This window comes from Pempheris klunzingeri, chromosome 12, assembly GCF_042242105.1.
Source record: "Pempheris klunzingeri isolate RE-2024b chromosome 12, fPemKlu1.hap1, whole genome shotgun sequence".
Lineage (NCBI taxonomy): Eukaryota > Metazoa > Chordata > Actinopteri > Acropomatiformes > Pempheridae > Pempheris > Pempheris klunzingeri.
This window is the reverse complement of record NC_092023.1, coordinates 1452501-1470940: the sequence shown is the minus strand read 5'-3', so window position 1 is coordinate 1470940 and position 18440 is coordinate 1452501. Positions and strand designations below refer to the sequence as shown.

The 18440-nt window shown below is 43.8% G+C and overlaps 1 protein-coding gene across 1 annotated transcript in view; it reads left to right on the top strand.

Moving 5' to 3' along the window:
- The first annotated feature begins 298 nt into the window (after nt 1-298).
- micu1 (mitochondrial calcium uptake 1) overlaps nt 299-18440 on the top strand; it is a 30436-nt gene continuing 12294 nt past the window's right edge. The window contains exons 1-5 of the mRNA XM_070840639.1: nt 299-406; nt 3957-4121; nt 5226-5421; nt 7618-7780; nt 10082-10125. Coding sequence (XP_070696740.1) covers nt 3958-4121; nt 5226-5421; nt 7618-7780; nt 10082-10125 — 567 coding nt within the window. The 5' untranslated portion in view covers nt 299-406; nt 3957. The remainder of the gene's footprint in view (nt 407-3956; nt 4122-5225; nt 5422-7617; nt 7781-10081; nt 10126-18440) is intronic.

Sequence of the window (18440 nt, the reverse complement as noted above, 5' to 3'; positions counted from 1 at the left end):
AATAACAGACTGTATTGATTTAGATTGATGTGATCAGTGGCTGTTCTGACCACTTTATCTGCAGCTCTGCATAGTGTTAAACTGCCCTGCATGGTAGGAGGCTGTGCTGCATGTATCTGCCCGGTGCTACAGTATATTTATTTTATATTTTGACATTTTGGACCCCTGATTTTCGTGCTCCTTCCCCGGTAGTTTGACCCCCGAGCTGCGGCGGGACGGAGCCCGTCAGAGCCGCAGGAGGCGGGGCGCGGAGAGGCCGCCCCTCCCCGCTGTCCGCACGGTTGTCGGTGGACGCGGAAACTGCTGTGTGCGCTGCGCTGCTTCTCCGCAGACAGAAGAGGGAAAGACGGGACTCTGAAACACCGAAGACACTATTTCCATCTCGGACAGTCCGGCGCTCAGAAAAGTGAGTAACCGTTAGCTAGTTAGCTAGCATGTAGCCGTTTAGCTAACAGTCAACATTCATGCTAGCACCAACTGTTAGCCTGCTAGCTAGCGTTAGCTTCCCCTCCTGACAGTTATCCTACAGCTGGACTCCACAGCTAAATATGTCACTTAAACTGTGACAAGTGATAGAAAAGTAGGATTGAGGTTAAAAACGTGTATCTCAGGTTAGCATACAGCTAACCGCTAACGTTATATTACAGCAGCACTGCAGTCAACTTAGAGCTAAAAACAAAACACTGATCTGTGAGCATCAGTGGAGCAACTTTAAGGCTCTAAACTGTCAAATATGACACTAACATTACCTTAGATAGTGTGTTTTTTACCCTTTGTGTTTGCTGCTCAGCTGTAGCTAACGTTAGCTGTAGGAGACAGTGTTAAATGTTAATGTCCTGGGAGGATTCTTTTAACGTTACCTGGGTTTTTATATACAGGTGAGAATAAAATGTGATGCTCAGACAGGCCAGTGTTGTGCTAACTTGTGCTTAAACTAAACTGTTCCTCACTTTTCTTGGGGGTGTTATTAACCTTTCAGACACTTGATTCTGGTTTTTTAGACATTGTGGAGTCTGACCAAACCGAGCTGTCAGGTCTTCTCAGGCCTTTACACAGTGATCAGGATGGTCTACCAGCTAAAGCCCCTTTTGACCAACACAGTCTAAATACTGGTATTTTCCTTAAACTTGATAATCCAGTCTGACAGTGAGAAACAGCTCTGTCTTCTGAGTCACCACACTATCAAAGAACACAATAGAGCTGCAGTGATTAATCAATTAGTTGTTGACTATTTAAACTGACTATTTTGATGCTCTTGAAGTGGTTTGAGTCATTTCTTCTCTCTGATTCCTTTTTCTTGAATGTGAATATTTTCTAGTTTCTTTACTCCTCGGTGACGGCTGGTCTGAGGACATCACCTCGGGCTTTTCACTGTTTTCTGCTCCTAATAGAATAATCAAGAAAATAATCAACAGATGAATTGACAGTGAGCATAATGTTTAGTTGCAGCCCTGGTCATAAGTCCCAGAGCTGTCTAAACATGTCCTGATGTCTTTGGGAGACAATGAGGGTAAAAGGTAGACATGCAGACTCTTGTTTGTCTGTGCTCCTGATGATGTTCTCCTCTCTGAGGCAGAGATCATCCCTGAGCAACAGAGGAACTGCAAAGTTTAGCGTCTTAAAACTGCAGAGTTTCCTGCTGTCAACTGAGGGCATGAAACAGCATTTTTAGTGCCCCAGGCTGTTGAGGTGACAGCGCCCACTCCTTTTCTGTCCTTTCTTCATCCAGAAAAATCACAAGTACCAATGAGTGTTCACACACAGCGTAAATACTCATGTTTCTCCTGTGGGCAGCTCAGTGAACGACTGTCAGGTGGTGAGAGAGGAGATGTTGAAGAGTGATATTCATTCTCCAGGTCGGCTCCAGGCCGCAGCATACCTCGTCAGCAGATGGAAAGGGCTTAACGTGATTCTGCTGCTGTGAGACTGACTGCTTTTAAAATATGGAAAATTAATTTCATTAAACAGTTGGCTCACTGTGGAAGGATACAAGCTCAGACATCCGTATGCTAAACAAGGTCCCATCAGATAGGCAGCACTGGGTTTAAAATACAGCCCTCCCTGGCTGAAGGTTGTGTAGGAGTTAGTATTTATTTTTAATTCTTAATAACAATGAATAAAAAACCAGAATACCCTGATGATACAAGTCTGCATCATGTAAAGTGTTAATTAACTGTTAATTCATGGATGTACCACTGAGGTAACAGTAACAGTGTTTTCAAAAGAGAAAAAGTATGTGTAGATTACTAAAGTCCTGTTTAGTACTCTTCTAAAACAGATTTTACAGATGGGGGGGTTATGGGGGGGTTATGTGGAGTGGCTCACTGCTTTTCATTCAGAATAGCTTTCACATTCCCCGTGTCCCCGTTTGACCAAAACGCTGAGTACAAAGAGAGATTTGGTGTGTCTCAGCTGTAAAAAATCTATTTTCTGTACAAGCTCCAAGCCAGTCAACTGGGGATTCCTCAGATCATGGGCAACTCTCGCTTTTAAAATGATTAATTTCAGCTCGGTTGACATATTTGAAAAGCCCAGGAAGACATTAATTACTTTAGCCTAAATGGCGGCCCTCAGCTGGGAGCGCTGAGATCAACAACAACATTTTTTTTTCCTGTGTTTGTCCGTCTGCCTCTTGAAAATAAAGGCTGTGTGCGTGCAGAAATACAATAAGTGCTTTCAAACCATGTAGATAAGTGCCAGACCTCCTCCAAAATTGGGAGCATTGACCTTCTCTAACAAATAACTAAAAACATGTCCAGTACAGTATATTTATTCACATTCACGTTGTTCTGTTGCTGTAAGTGTTTAGTGTTGCTGGTGTCTGTAACATCTCCAGTCCAGGATTTCTCCAGCTCCACAGAAAAGGTTGCTGTGCCCCTCAGTCCCCGTTGTTACGGGCTGCTGAACACTCCAATTAGCATATGCCATGTCTTCTTTTATCTCTCTGCTGAATCAGTTTGACAATTGGTGTCTGAATTGTTAATAGGATATCGACAGGTGGCAGCTCCAGGCCTCAGAGGGATGAACTCCTCTGTCCCGTCCTTTGTGTACACGTGGGAGCAACAGATACACACCAGTAGCTTCTTGCTTAATTGTTAATCATCTTTCCGTGACACTGATGAATTAAGCGACAGTCTGGTCCAAAATGAAGTTCTGGAGCTTAGGTGCACTGGTGGCAATTAGTTTTATCCTCGCTCCTTTAGGATTGCAGGATATTTATGCATCCACTGTTGAAGGTACAGTTTTGTCTACTGTGCAGTACGACGGCGGATCCCACAAGTGCTCTGCTATTGTTCTAAGCTTTGCCTCTTGAGATGAGTGTTAATTAGTTTTTTGGTCAAATTCTCCAAATCCTTACTAAAGTCTTCAGTGGCTAATGACTAGAGAAGGAATGTGCTTAGCACAGTGGTAGCTGTGTGCATGCTTCTTCATGATGTTCAGATATGCACTCAGGTGTCAGTTTATTAGGTACACCTCACTAAAACTAACGCAGTCTAGTACAACAGCCCTGCAGGAAATCCTCCCTTGAAGATTATAAAGTTTAGTTTTTGTTAAAACTGTTGATGTTGATGCTGTTTGTGCTGGCGGTGAACTGTACCACATTATACAGAGAGGTATTTCTGTTATTAGCATACTCTCCTTGAAATGTCATTGAAATGGGGTGGACAAATATTAGAAACACGTGCCAGCACCACAAACTACACCCTCCAAAATGACCAGACGGTTGAAGCTACACTTCTGTAAAACAGCCTCACCAAAAACTGAACATTTTGTCCTTTTAATGAAGGGTTGTTGCATTCGACTGCAGTAGTTTTTGGTAGGTGTACCTAATAAACTGCTCTGTCGTTTATTTGTCAGTGTTTGCAGATTAATGATATCTTGTATTACTTCTTTGTTATCACATCTTGGACAGAATGCCCTAAAACAACCGCACCTTTATTATTTCCTCTCTGCAGGATGTTCCGCTTGCGGGCGTTGTCCGCCGCTTCAGTGGGACTTGCTCAGTTGTCCCGGCGCTACCACAGTGGGGCAGTGCGAGGGTCTGGCCGCAGGAGGCTGATGCTGGCAGCCCTGGCTGGGGTCACTGGTGTGTCTGCTAGTGCTGGACTGCTCTGGCAAAGGTAGGACTGGAGGACTGGGTCCATTAATACACCTGTGTACTCTGACTCTCCAGGTGAATCAAGTTTAAGTACTATAGTTCCCCCCCTCCAATTTTAGGCAAACATAAAAACACAAAAAGAATTCATACATCAGATTGCCTTTGATTAGCCCCACTGGCTTTCTATTGAACTTTTCAAACTGTCACACAAACTTGTTCATCACCCTCAAACACAGAGTTGTTTACAACAGTATCTAGTGACTCATTTTTCTCATAACCTATGTGCTCTGTTTTGTTTTCCTACCACCTCAAAGATATTCCCCTTGAACGACACAGCACGTTTTGGTGTTTGTCATCATCCTCTAGACAACTGCCTCTCTTCACACACTCCGTCTGGCATCCCCCTATTAAACGAACAGGCTTTGATCTACATTGAAAACACTAAGATTCGCTTACTGGTGCAGTATTCAGCAGCAGCTTGACTTTTGAGCCCTTGCCAAATTCAATTCCCCAACATTATGCAACTGTTGTGGAAACCACCCCGTGAAGTTGCTTACCTGCATTTCTGTTGACATTCCAAGCCACCACCCCAAGGGTGTCACAACGTTTTTATGGCTATCCATTACTAAGCAGGCTGGTGTTTAGTTAAGGCGAAGAGGTGGAGAGGGTGTTGACGTGAGAGCTCTGTGGGGACACAATGACTGTGCAGGAGGCAGAGTGATGGATGGCGCCTCAGGGCATTTGAGACTGATGGGACGAGACTGTTCCAGGCCTTCACCCCAGGCTTCATTCTCCTTGTGTCTCATTAAACTGAATTATTCAGCCTGCTCCAGACAGACCCAGCTATTTATTATTATTACTCCAATTTTCAATTTAGTCAGAAAAATGGTCAAGTGGGAGTTTGCCGAGGTAAACCTCTCGACGTTTCACAGACAAGCAAAACACAGTGCAGTGCATTATCATTCTCATTCCTTCTCTCTGTTTCAGCTTTATTTAGCATCACAGCTACAGCATGTCCTTAGCTGCTAAACATACTGCCTACTGCTCACCTACCAATTCTGTTTACTGACCTGTCTTTATACATATCACAGAGATGTCCCTCAATCTGTTTCTGATCTGTCTCTAGAGCGTATGCAGATGCAGGGCCGTCCGTTCAGCACTCTGAGCAACCAGGGGGAGACGGAGCTGAATTTGTCAGGGATGCAGATTCTGAGGCAGAGTCGGAGAAATCGGTGGAGGCCAGCAGCGGAGACGAGGAAGCAAAGGATGAAGGTGGAGACGGGAAAAAAAAGAAGCCCCGCTCTGGATTCCGTGACCGCAAGGTAATCAATAAACAATAAACATTCAGCCGCTCAGTCAGTCCCGTGTTTAATTCACCTCCAGAATGCTGTTTTGAAAGCTCTTCCAATCAATGTCCGATATGCAAACGCCAGTAGGTTTTGACAGAATATTTTACGGAGACACGCAAAGGAAATTAGCATGCATTGCTGCTGTCATAAACAACAGAAATCTACCACCCATAAGATTTTATTGCTGTTAATTAGGCAGCAGATGACAAAGGAGAAGCAGAAGAAGAACAAAGGGTCCTTGACACGACGCTGAATAAACACATTAGCTCTGCATATCATCGTTGGTGGACCAGGGCGAAGCAAAGACGAGGAGAGCTTCGAACAATAAATGCAATTCTTTCAAACGAAACGCGCTGCAGTGGCACATCTGACATATGGGTGGAGACGCAAGAATTACACAATCACTCTTGCCTCAGCAGCAGCCATAGTGCGCTGAGAGCATCTAGATGTCTGGGGAGCAAACTGTTATAGTGAATCACAGCAGCACACGATTCACTTGTGCGCTGGTAAAAATAGGCTGCTCGCTCACTACGGTAGAAGAGTTAAGATCTGTGTGCTTGTCGATCAGCGCTTCAGACCGAAAATGCCCTTGAAATGGTCCATTGTTTTACAGTATGTACAAAAGAGGACTTGCGTATGTCTTTAGAACATTTAGATTTTTTTTTTCTTTACTTTTTCAAAGTCGACAGGGACGCTCTGAGTAATATCAGCTCAAATGCAAAATTATGCAGCAGGAGAGAATTTTCACTCTGTTGTGTGTTTAAAATTCAGAGCTTTCTCTTTCATTCTTTTAGACTGATTTACCACTTTGAAAATGGGAGGGAAAATGAATAAATAACTGGTGTGACTTGAATTTCACCCCATGGTTTTTCTGTGTGTGTGTGTGCAATTGTTGTAATATAAAAAGGAAGCCTGAATGGCTAAAAGCTCAAAACAGTGAGCTTGAGTCTCCATCAGTGTGGGTGATGCTGAGATCAGTAGCCTGTAAATCTAAGGAGATGAAAGGCAGGGAGACATGACAGCCTATCCTGGGCTTCCCATCAGTCACACTCTCAAGCATTTCCACATGGCTGTCCTATAACCTCTCATCCATACCCTGATTGCCTCTTCTGGGGGACATGCGCCTGGTGATTTCCCTAAAGACCAATAAGGTCTGCTAAAGAGGGGGAACCAACATGGAGGCACGTAATCATAGCTGCAGACTCAAAAGAAAACTCTAGTTTGATCAAAGTCTGTGTATCTCTCTCACTCTTTCTGCCGTCAGATTGAAGTGGATAACAGCCTCAAAAAGTTTAATCCATAAAACGTGTTTTCTTTTTTCCACAGGGAGTTTGTGTAGTGTACACAATCACAAAATAAGTGCCCGTGTGGATTACAGCTGAGCACAGCTCCCGAACAGACACCGCTCTGTCAGTTTCTGTTTGAAACTTGGTGCTGAGAAGCAGATGGCAGTGTCAAGGCAAACATTGACGTGGCTAATGTGTGTATCAGAGCTGAATACTTTAGTTTTTTGTGTTTTCTAAAAATGTTGGACTTCGGGACGTCAGTGATGCCATGCTGTCGGCCTCGCATGTGGTTGTCACAGCTTTCTGCGGTCGCTCTGCAGTCTCCTTTCATGTTAACCTGCCAGTCAGACTGATTCTGAGAATATCATTTCCTGTTTTGATTATGTGGTGGTTGAGTCAGCAGGTTAATGTACTTCTCCATCCGGGCTGAAAACTTGTTTTCCTGCTGCCACCTGCTTCTTTATTCAGGTCCCTCCTTGACCCTCACCGCACTTTCTTAACTCTCCCTCAGATTATTTATTTATACTCTAATCCTGCGCACGGGATTAGAATATTGGTGGGTCTTTGATTTGGTTGATGTTTACAGTAGAGTGGTCCATCCATCCCTTATCTATATCACTCACTCAGAGTGTCGCGGGGAAACTGGAGCCAGTCCCAGCTGACATTGGGGTGACACATAGAGACAGTCTAGAGTCACTAAGCTGCATGTCTTTGGACTGTGGGAGGAAGCGCCTGGAGAGAGCATGAAAGCTCCACATACAAAGGCCCCAGTGCCCCGTCAGGTTTGAAGGGAGAACCTTCTTGCTGTGAGGCGTCTGGGTGGTGTTTGTGCCTAATGTGTGAAATGTCTTGTCATTAATGGTGCTTCCTGTTGTGTTGGCAGGTGATGGAGTATGAGAACAGAATAAGAGCCTACTCAACCCCAGACAAGATTTTCCGCTACTTCGCCACTCTGAAGGTCATTGGAGAGCACGGAGATGCTGAGGTTTACATGACACCTCAGGACTTCATTCGCTCCATCACACCCAACGAGAAGCAGCCTGAGAGTGAGTGTCCTCCCTTTATCTCCACCACCTCCGTCTTCCTCAGTGACTGCTTTATACCCACTGGCATGCTCCAGTTCTTTTCTGTGACTTTCACTCCCTTTTTTCTTTATTCCTCGTCTGGTTCTGTAGACTCCAGTAAATATATGAACTCATTCTGCTCATCGTCCTGGATTTCCACCATGCATGCAGGTAGTTTATGGTCATCACTATTCAGGGTGAGGCGTTTCCACAGATAGAGCATTACAACAGGGCCCCCACCCCTCCGGCTCCATCCAGCCACAGGGACTTTTAGCAGAGGCTTGGCAGACTTGCGACGGTTCATGGTGTAACGATCCCACTGACTGTGTTCACAAGTATGGAGGGGCGGGGGCGTGTGGAGTGACAGGGCTGTCCGATCACGCTGAGTTGGGGGAATTGCAGCACAGCAGTTGGTGCATCCATTAACGAGTTCAGACCGGAGCAGATCTTAGGCGTCACACATGGAGCCGGTGAGAGACATTTGATCTTCAGCTGTGGGAGCGTGAGGAAGGCAGAGAGCTTAACTTGGCATGGACATGTTTCATGTCTTTATCTGTCATTATCCAGTTATTCAACTCCAAGATTCAGTCACATCTGTGTGACATTTGTTGTACGTGGGTATTTTAGCCTCCGTCACAGATTTGCGGTTGAATGGTCAGTGTTTGAGGACTATTACATCCTGAGCATTCATCCACAGTAACAGAAGCAAGCCTGCAGTTAGCACTTAATAAGGACTTAGCTGGGCCTGTCATGTCTGCGCTGCCTTAGCTGCTCACCTCAGCACTTCCATCTGTTAACGATGCCCAACACTTGGCCTAGCTTGGCCCCGCTGGCCTTCCCTTCTTAGACCCAGTACCTCTCCTCCCCACTTCATGACTCCCAGCTCCTCCTTTCTTTATCCTGTCTTCTACTCTTCCAAACTGGGATTAAAGTAAGGATGATCTGAGCTCTGAGAAGGTTCAGCAAAGCAGATGAGAATGCCAAGAGAAAGTTCAGTTTATGTCACAGGCAGCTGCTTCTCTCTCTTCTTAAAGCCTCCAACCTCAGTGATGTTAGCCAGCAGACTTTTTATTTAAAATATAATGATGAGGTCTCAGTTGCTGCCTCTGTTGTTTTAATGCTCAGCAGATTTTCTTGCCCAGAGTTGATGAACAACCCAAGGACCTGATTAAAAACTTATAAGATAGTTTTAGCCTCCCCTTATTTTGAATTGCCTGATCAGACAGGGTCTGGAAATAAATCGAGCGAATGAGCAAACAAACGATGAACCAACAGCATCTCAGTTCAGAGCCTGACTTGGAAATCTCTTTTCTTTGTCGTCACTGAACTGAAGGGATTATTGACTCAGCAGAAGCAGGTGGTGGGTTTTTCCTAAGGTGATCTGTAATGCTGATGAAGCCAACTTCAGTCAGTGTTCAGTTTAATGAGATTATACTATATATACTATGTACTATAAACCATCACCCCCAAAGTTAATCTGATTTTAGAGTGTGTCAGTGTGCTGCTGCTCTTTTGGACTCCTTGAATATTTTTTTTCTTATAATGCTGCATGCTTCATTTAACAGGTGAGAACTGCTGCCTCGCACTAGAGTTAAGGAAATAATCATATCATTTGAATTACATTAGAGTGGAGGTAGAATGTCTTTCTTTTACTCATGCTTGAAGTATATTTGATTAGGTTTAGTAAAGAGTGGGCAAAATCACATTTCGCATCAACCGTGCAGGGAGCAGATTTGTATTTGCGTACAAAATGAATTGATCCTTTTGGACAGAAAGATGTGATGGAAATAAATGTAGAGTGAAGAGAGAAGAGATGAGCGCACAGTGAAGACTACTCACTGTCAACTGATCCACATGTGTGCTTCATTAAAGTCACTATTCATTGTGTTGTTGCGATAACATTGATTTCCGATAAGCCGAAACACCTTGAGATGCATAAATAAATATATATATTCACATATATGAATAAAAACACAGCATGCTGATGGTGCTGGTCAGCGCAACAAACAAACCCTGGTTGCTTCTAAATGATGATCAGAAGAGTCGAAGCTGAATGCTGATGATTGTTTGTTTTAAAGAATTTGCCAAATGGAAACGGGTTGTTAATGACTGTTATTAATCTTGTGTACATGTGATTACCAGAGGTTCAGTAATGACACCAAGTAAATAAGTTTGCTGTGCCTCACGCTCAACATAAATCACACTGCGTCATGTACCAGTCTGTCTCACACCTCGTTTGTTTTAATATTTGTCTCCTGATCTGTATGTCTGCTTCTTTTTCAGATCTAGGCCTCGATCAGTTCATTGTGAAGCGCTACGATGGGAAGGTAAGAAGTGGGCACTTTGGTGGTAAAGAGAATAGAGGAAGTTTTTATAATAATGTCTCATATTTCATAAATATACTGCTGCTTTTACCCAGGAAGTGTTGTTCTAATAACATATTAGAGCTTATTTCTTCTCCCACTGCACAACCGACCATTGTACCACAGGGTTTTACTCTCCAGAGCCACCAATGTCAGAATGAAACACATGTTCTGACTCCCCCCGTGGTGCTGTCTGGTCATTAAGATATTTTTTTAATGTGCTGACGTTTTAAGATATCTGCCTCCGAAACTTCTGCCACTATCCCAATACGGTGGAGGTGAATAGAAATTTGTTTGTGTGCCTTACAGCTCTGGAAAAAATGTAATTTTACAGTTTACATCAGAGCTGGGGGTCATGACCTAAATCTGTCATTTCATTAACAGATAAGAATACATTTTACAGTATAGCACATTTTGTGTAAATACTAAATCTAAAATGACCACATGGACCAATAAAATGTATATATTTGATTATTTACCTCCTTTTATTTAAAGCCTTTGTGCCAGTTTTAACTTAACCATAGAACAAAGTATATATGCGTTAGTGGTGTTTAAGTCTGCAGCATCATTTGTACAAAAGTACAGTTTTCTGCCCCCTGTCAGACTTTTGATACCTGAACCATGTGGCAGAAGAAGCCCCTCTTTTAGCTACGAGCTCCTCATTTTGTCCTTCTTCAGTTAATGGCTCTGTGTCACGTTCACTCTCTTCTCTTGTTGCTTGTGTTGCACATTTCCATGCAGATTTCCCGCCTACATTCTGCCGTGTGGAACTACAGCAAGTGTTGCTGTAAAGAATGCGGTTTGCGACACAGTGAAATAAACGACAGAGCGTATAATTCAGTTTTAAATGACATTTTTCTCATACATAATGTCAGAGTGCACAGCCCTACTTTACATGCAGACTTTTTCAGTATTTTGAGTAAAAACTCAACATTCAGTAAAAAGGTTAAAGTCAATATATTCAATAGAATTCATTAGAAATCTTTCCCTTAACTGTTAAATATTGATCCTGTTACACAAATGATGTCTGCACTTGGTAAGTAGGGCTTGTAACCCTCAGAATACAGGAAGGGCTTTTATCTGCTCATGGATTTTAAATGTGTATACCCAGAGAAGGAATTATAAGTGAGGTTTTATAAAGACCATCTTAATTCAGTGCAGTTGTGTGGGAACTGTTAATGAAATGCAGAGAAAAGTCAAATGTATTATCTCTAAAAGGAAAGTGAAGTGACCACTGCTCATCAACACATTGGTAACTGGTAAATTAACTAAAATTGCTTATAAAATAGTCTTTCAGTTTACTTTTTAATGTCTTTTGCTGACTCCCAGTCCTCTTGAATGTAATATTATATAACATCGTAATGAAATCCTTCTAAGAAATGAACTGCCGCATTCATTTCACCTTCTACGCTGAAATGACATTGACCAAAGTGGATAAATAGAAGTGGAATGACGTATAAATTGAGGTGATTCTCATAGAAATAAACAAATACTCATCAGGGGCATCGAAAAAAAGGTGACTTATGGAAAGAGAGAGAGTGCAGAAATGAATAGAAAAAGTAATACAGTTAGAAACACAGCTGGTATTTCTGGGACCACTTTATTGTTGGTGTATTTCACCAGTTTCTGACATCTGATATCTGACAGAAAGCTGAGATCCAAGTTCATAGGAGGAAAAAATGACAGAATGTCCACAGTGAAATTTGAAGAAAAAAAAACTGTTTATTATGTTTTTATTCCTCTTTTTCTTTGCTGTCTTTGCTTTCGCTTCTGTTTTAGCTGTGTGCGTCTCAGCTGTCAACTCATGATGTTTTTCAGTCACAGCCATGGAGAGTAGAGCAGATCATCTCATTATTTTGCCTTCCAAAGACTGTTTGAACTCTAAAAGTTCAGAAATGGATCTAAGGGGTAATGAATATATTGTTTTCAGCCTATGCTGGGATCCTTTTAGTATCTGCCTTCAACCTCAAAGCATTGGGTTAGTTAAACGTAGTTCAGAAAGGCCTTCGCCTTTAACAGAGAAGCCCCTCACTTAATCATTAAGAGGGACGAGTACAAAGCGGCTCAGCCTGGTGCATAATGACCTATTTAAACACAATAACAGCAGGTGAACTCTGGACAGGCGAGCCCCCCCACAGCCACGGCCTTAAGAAGGAGCTGCTGTCTGTGCTCTAAATGCTAACATTTCTCCGTTCACAGTCAGGCGTATAGAAGCCATCAATATAAATCAGCAGCGTTATTATTTTCATTACCGCCTTCCTTGATATTGATTTGTGACCATTACTGCCCTCCTACTGATTCCATGAAGCGTCTCTCGCACTCAGTAGCCAACCAGCCCAATTCATTTAGTGTTAGCTAATCATCAGTGTGGTGATTGTAGTTTCTAACCTCATTACAAGATCCATCTGCCCCCAGGCCGGTGTGACATTGTACCCCATCTCCATGCTGCGGTCAGGTGAACCACACCAAGACCACGAGGCTAAAGAGAGAACTTTACCTCCCTCCTTTACAGCCCTCTGCTGCTCAGTAGGGATTTTACTAAACTTTATGTTTTCTAAAGGACTCGATTCATCCACATCTCAAAGCATATTAGCCAGAGAGCTCGGGCTGCACATCAATCAAAGGTAAATGTGAAATGCTGTGGCGCTCTGAGATCGAAATGGAACACTCTTCATTTATGGCCCTTGTCTGCCTAGGTAAATGTCATCTCTATCTGCAGGCCTCGTGTTTCTTTTATTTGCCAGGCAAATCTCTGGCCACATGCCTTCCTCTGATACTGTATTTAGCCTTAGTCGTCCCCTGAGATTTTACTGCCGTGTCCAGAGCAGCCTGAGAGCCCCCCCCCTCCCTCCCTGGCTCTGTCCAACCCTGTTTTCCTTTGCCCAGGGACATGTGTCTCCTCCTCATTGGCTTAATGGGCACCCCAAGCTAGCTGCAGGAGGAATAAACCATTGCTGCTTCGTGCCAAGAAGCCATGAAATCTAGTTCACATGAAACTTAAAACTGCATTGAATTAGACCGAGGTGAAATGGCACTGCAAGCATAGTGGTGCAGTGTGTGGAGTGTGTAAATCATGAAGTTGATGGGGGAGGTTGTGGGTGGGGGTTGGGTGGTAAACTGCGATGAAGGCGAGGGTCGATAGCAGAGAGGTGTGCAGTATTGTGTGAGAGTAACATGAGAGCTCTTTTAAAAGGCCTCCGTGTCTCACATGCTATGGTTTTATTTAGAAATAGCCAACAGAGAGATTTGTCACAGACGTACTGTTTGGCCGCAGCTAAGTGCAAGTTTAAAAGTGTACTTATTATAAACCTCTCGCTACACCCCCCTCCCTCCCTGCCTGCCTGCCTGCCTGCCCCTCCCAGTGACACTAATTTGTTCCAGGTTCAGTCTATGTAAACATTACATGCCCTGTAAGGGTGTTTAACAGCTGCTGTTCATATTGATTCACTGTGCTTTTTGTTTTCATCTTCCTGTCCAGAGGAACACTGTTATTTTAGAAGTCTTCAGATGAGATTGCTTGTGTTTGCTTAACCAACTGTTTCATTGCCCCTCTCTCTGCTGTTAATTCACTCAGTCTGTGTTTTCTCCTCCTGCCACGACCATGTTGACGTGCTCCCAGCTGCAGTAATCTTATGTTGATGTGACCTGATGTTGCCGTTGTTAACTGTTGATTACTCTCTCATGCTCTTATCAGCTGTCCTCTCTCATTCACATAACAAGTAATCCCTCCATTTTCTCTCTCTCCCCTTCCTCGTGAATAACCATCATCCTCAACTCCCCGTCTCCCAACATCCCCACTTTTTCTCTGTCTCTTCCCCCCCGATCATTCCATCTACTGATCCTCACTCTCCACCCACAAACTCCCCGTCCCTCCTTCTCCTCCTCCTCCTCCTCCTCCTCTTCTGTCTCCCTCCCTCCCTCCCTCCCTCCTCATCTCCTTCCCGTTCTGCCCCTCCCTCTCTGCAGGACTTCTGGCAGGTATGGGGTGTGTGCCGAGCAGCATGTATGCACCTGAATGAAAAACTGCACTTTGTAGTCACTACCTACTCCCTCCCTCTCATTTACACTTTAGCCTCTTCTTCTTCTTCCTCTTCTAATATCTCTCTGTTTTTTCTATCTGTCTATTACTTACTGTCTCCACTCCACTGTAGTAATATGCAGGGCATAGCTACTCACTGCTGTTAGTCCAGGGGAACAGCTAAGTAGGTAGTTTTTCTCTATTTACCACATCTCAGCTTCGGCAAGTGTGAAACCAGAGTCGTGGCCTCAGTTAAGTTTACGACCGCCATCGGTGGGACGGCAGCCAGACTGTGCATTAAAGTGCATATTTTTTATCAACGAATCATTAGAGTGGTAATGAAATGTTGAATTTACATCTCTCACAGGATATACGTCCTGTAGGTGCTGTACCCAGCCTGAAAAGGAAGATAAGCACTACAAAGGTGGAGGTAGAATAAAGAACCACTTGTGTAACTTCTCATATAATAAAGCAGATTATATTATAGCCACAGAAAGTACAGTTTGTAATGATACCCTACCTGTACTTACGTTGCTAATCAGGCATTAGGCCTGTTTCATGGTCAACCATTTTTAAAACACACATTAAGGATGGTTGATGGTAAGTGGACACGGTTTAAACAAGCACAATAATACACTGAGATGTCTGAATATGGAAAATAACACATTTGGTGGAGCAAACACTCCTTCCTTATCTGTTAATTTCACATACCTGGACGCTTAAGTGTCTTACATCACTTACATAAATGTGTATGAGCTTGTTCATTTTAGCATTTAGTTGCCTCTAGTTTCCAGCGACGCTCCAAAAAGTTTCTTCAGAATGCTCTGGAGAAACTTTTTGATTAAAATGTTCTGATATACACATTTATGGCAGTAAGTGTGGATGAATAAGCCTTGACCTATAAGCTTTACCCACTAAATGATTTGGCTTTGGCCCGTCACTCAGGCTAATGTGAAGATAAGCCAAGCATATCAAAGGGCAGGTTACAACCGGTACATCTCACAATGACGGGGAGTGTCAGAAACTGAAGCAGGCACACACCCTATTGTGTGTGCTCATATGTCAGATATGCAAACTCAAATTCGGTATGGTTATTGGACACTGCCTTGGAGACCCTCCCGCTGCCCTTTGTACAGCTTGTTGAAGACAGCTGCGTTCCTTGTCTACCCTGCTGAATTATTGAAAGTGAATACTTACTTTATACTTTGCTTCTACAGGGATTATTAAACTCTGCAGCACTGCTCCATAATTTACACACTAGTCAGGACTCAAAAGTACAGTTCACATACATTTATTGTGGAATTTTAAGGGGACAAGTCAAGTCTTGCAAAGCTGAGATGCAAAGAGAAGCTAAAATGAGTCATTAATGCGGAGCTTGTATTGGTCAGTGCTGTTCCCCTGCACTGCCTCTCTTTTGCTTTAGAAACACTCCTTTACTCCACATGCTTTCACATCTTCTAAGAAATATCAGCTCTAGCTTTCTACATGCTTTGGCACTCTATCCTTCTTCCCAGCATGCACTGCTCCATTGCCTGTGTCTCACAGATAAAATAGTTGGTGGTGGCGCCCCCTCTCTGCGCATGGTGGCATCACAGGGTGGTATTGGACCCAGGAAATGGCTCTGTTAGCTAATGTCAAGGCTGTATTGATGTGCTTGATAACGTTCACAAATCCATCCTCTGGACTGTCCAGATGTCAGTGATGCATGATTTCTGTAGAGCATGGTTCAGACTCAGTGAAGGCAGGACTTAAGATGTTTCCAGACTGTTCTACCTGCTGTGGCCCTCTCTGTATGTAGAGCCACAGCCTGCTGCCGTGTGACCTGCTGCGACTGAGAGCGAACAACTGTCCCTCAGAGGGAGTGTGAAGGGGGCTGCTCCAATGGAAACATGCCTCTTGTCACACCAACTGTTGTCACGTTCACCCTTTCTGGTTTCACAGGAAGCTCCTAGGGGCCGCTGTTTGGGATGCCCCGGCTCTGCTTCCGTCTTTTCACACTGTCTTCAATTCTCACATGCTTTCTTTGCCCTCTCTGTCAATGTCTACTAAAGCTCACACAGTCCCACACACTTTCACACATTTCCTCTCTCTTCATCCATCTCTTTTTCCTCTCCTAATCCACAGTAGTAGAGGTTGGGTTGTCTGTACACTTGGTCAGCTAATTGGCCTCCCTGTCCTCCTCCTGTTGTGAGACAGCTGCTATTCCTCAGCGACCAAAATTTGTTTATTGAGTGTTCCACATCAGGGTCCATTATTCTGATTTTGCTCCCAGAATAATTACAAATTATTATCAGGACACCTGCTCTGCAGCTACCCCTGGGACTAGAGGTGGGAGACTAATACATTAGTGTTCTCTCCACCCACACACCTGCCACAGACACAGACTGGAGTGATTTGGACCCAAGGTGTCATCATATACAGGGAGAAAATATTCACCCTTGACCATTCTGGTAGTCTGACCAATCCATGGTTATGCTTGGATGTTTTCTGTGGTGTTCAAGGCAACACTACCTAGTATGTGATCAGTGTGTGGATTGTCTTTGGGGCTCGAGAGGAGACGGTGCCTTAATTGTCCAAGTTTCTGCACAAGGACCCATTTAGCCTTTAAGCCACCGTTCAGAAATGTCCGACTCCGACCTGGGTTGACTTTACCCACAAGCAGGTCACTCTGAATCCCCTGAAACTACCATCTTTTATCATACCTGCCAAAATGACAGGAACCCCAGAGCTACCACATCACACAAAGCGACATAAAGTTACTGATCCATTTTTAATGCATTTATCTCTCCTCTCTTTTTTCGCTCACTCTGCGGTGTCTGTCTGTCACACTGTCACTCTTTTTTTAATCATTATATCCCCACTGGTGTGTCGCCCCCGTACAACTAGTCCCATCAAGACTCACCTGTACAAAAGACGAGGGTTTGCTCGGGGACATACATCACCCACACTCACCGCCCACAGGAGTGCGTAAGCAAAGAGTGTGCAGGCAGGTTTCCTCTGGGCTTTTCATTGTCAGTGGCAGGAACCAGCGTAGACTCATAAACTCATGTCAGCAGACTCATGACATCATCTGAGAAGAGTCATTGTGCCTTTAGTGTGATAATTAACATTTAAAGCGTTAAAGGTTCTCTGTACGATATCTCAGCATCTCAGAACAAAACAAATGTGCACCACAGAGCCATGGTGACGTCAGCAGTCAGAGGGGTGAGGTGCACATTTGTTTTTAAGCTTAACTGAGTCTGTCGCTGGGCAGCTGCTCTGACTGTTGATGCATGGCCATCCTGACAACCAAATCAAAGGACAGACAAGCTTAGACTGCAACATTTACTGGGTGTGATTCTCTGCTCAGGTTGCCATTACTCCACTTAATCTCAGCGAATAAAATGTTTAATGCTATATTAATGTTCCAAATGTCCAAATGAGAACCTTAAATGCAAACTATGTGGCTCACATCCACTCCTTTCATCATCCATTTCCCCTCTTTTCTTCCCCGGTGTTATCGAGGTGCCTGCAGCTGCAGTGCTAGACAGGGTCACAGATCCGATCAATAACAAAGCACTGCAGCCGGTACAGGGGCATCAGGCAGGGCCAAGTCTGAGCTGCCATCAGCTTCTAATCCAAGTGCGTGGCCACACAAAGCGCTGGTGTCGCAGTGCAAATGACAAGAGTGAAGGTAGCAGAAAATGGATGGCAGGAACGTGACATAATTTCAGTATCCAAATGTTCAAGGACTGCAGTGTGTTGTACTGAATTATGGCTCGTCTCAATCATCATCACCTCAACAGATGGATGTCACAGATGTGTGAGCGGTGGTGTAGCTGATTTTATCACACAGGGTTGTTAATGTTCTGTATTTGTTTGGAAGAAAAATAAAGCTGGAGAAACATTATTATTATTATATATAGAGTTTCCTACAGCCAGAGATATGAAAACAGTTTCTAAGTTTTGGATATGATAATGAAATGTGGCCCTGCTATGCAGTCCAACTTCTTCACTTTTCAGTGTAGTGCGTTGAAAGTGTTTCTTAGCCACTCATGTGAAATGAGCAGAAAGAGATTGAGCCCCTTTGCATGCATGCCTCTGGCTGTGCTTCACTTGTAAGGGTCTTATTTGTTGGACTCTTAAAGCCTGTGCTAGATAGATTTTGGCCAGGGCAGTTATTGGGCTGCTCTCTAGCCTGGTGCACTGGAGAGATTAGCCCTGACCAAACCCTTAACCCTGTCAGTGTGTGTATGTGACAGCAGTACATTTGACTGCTCTG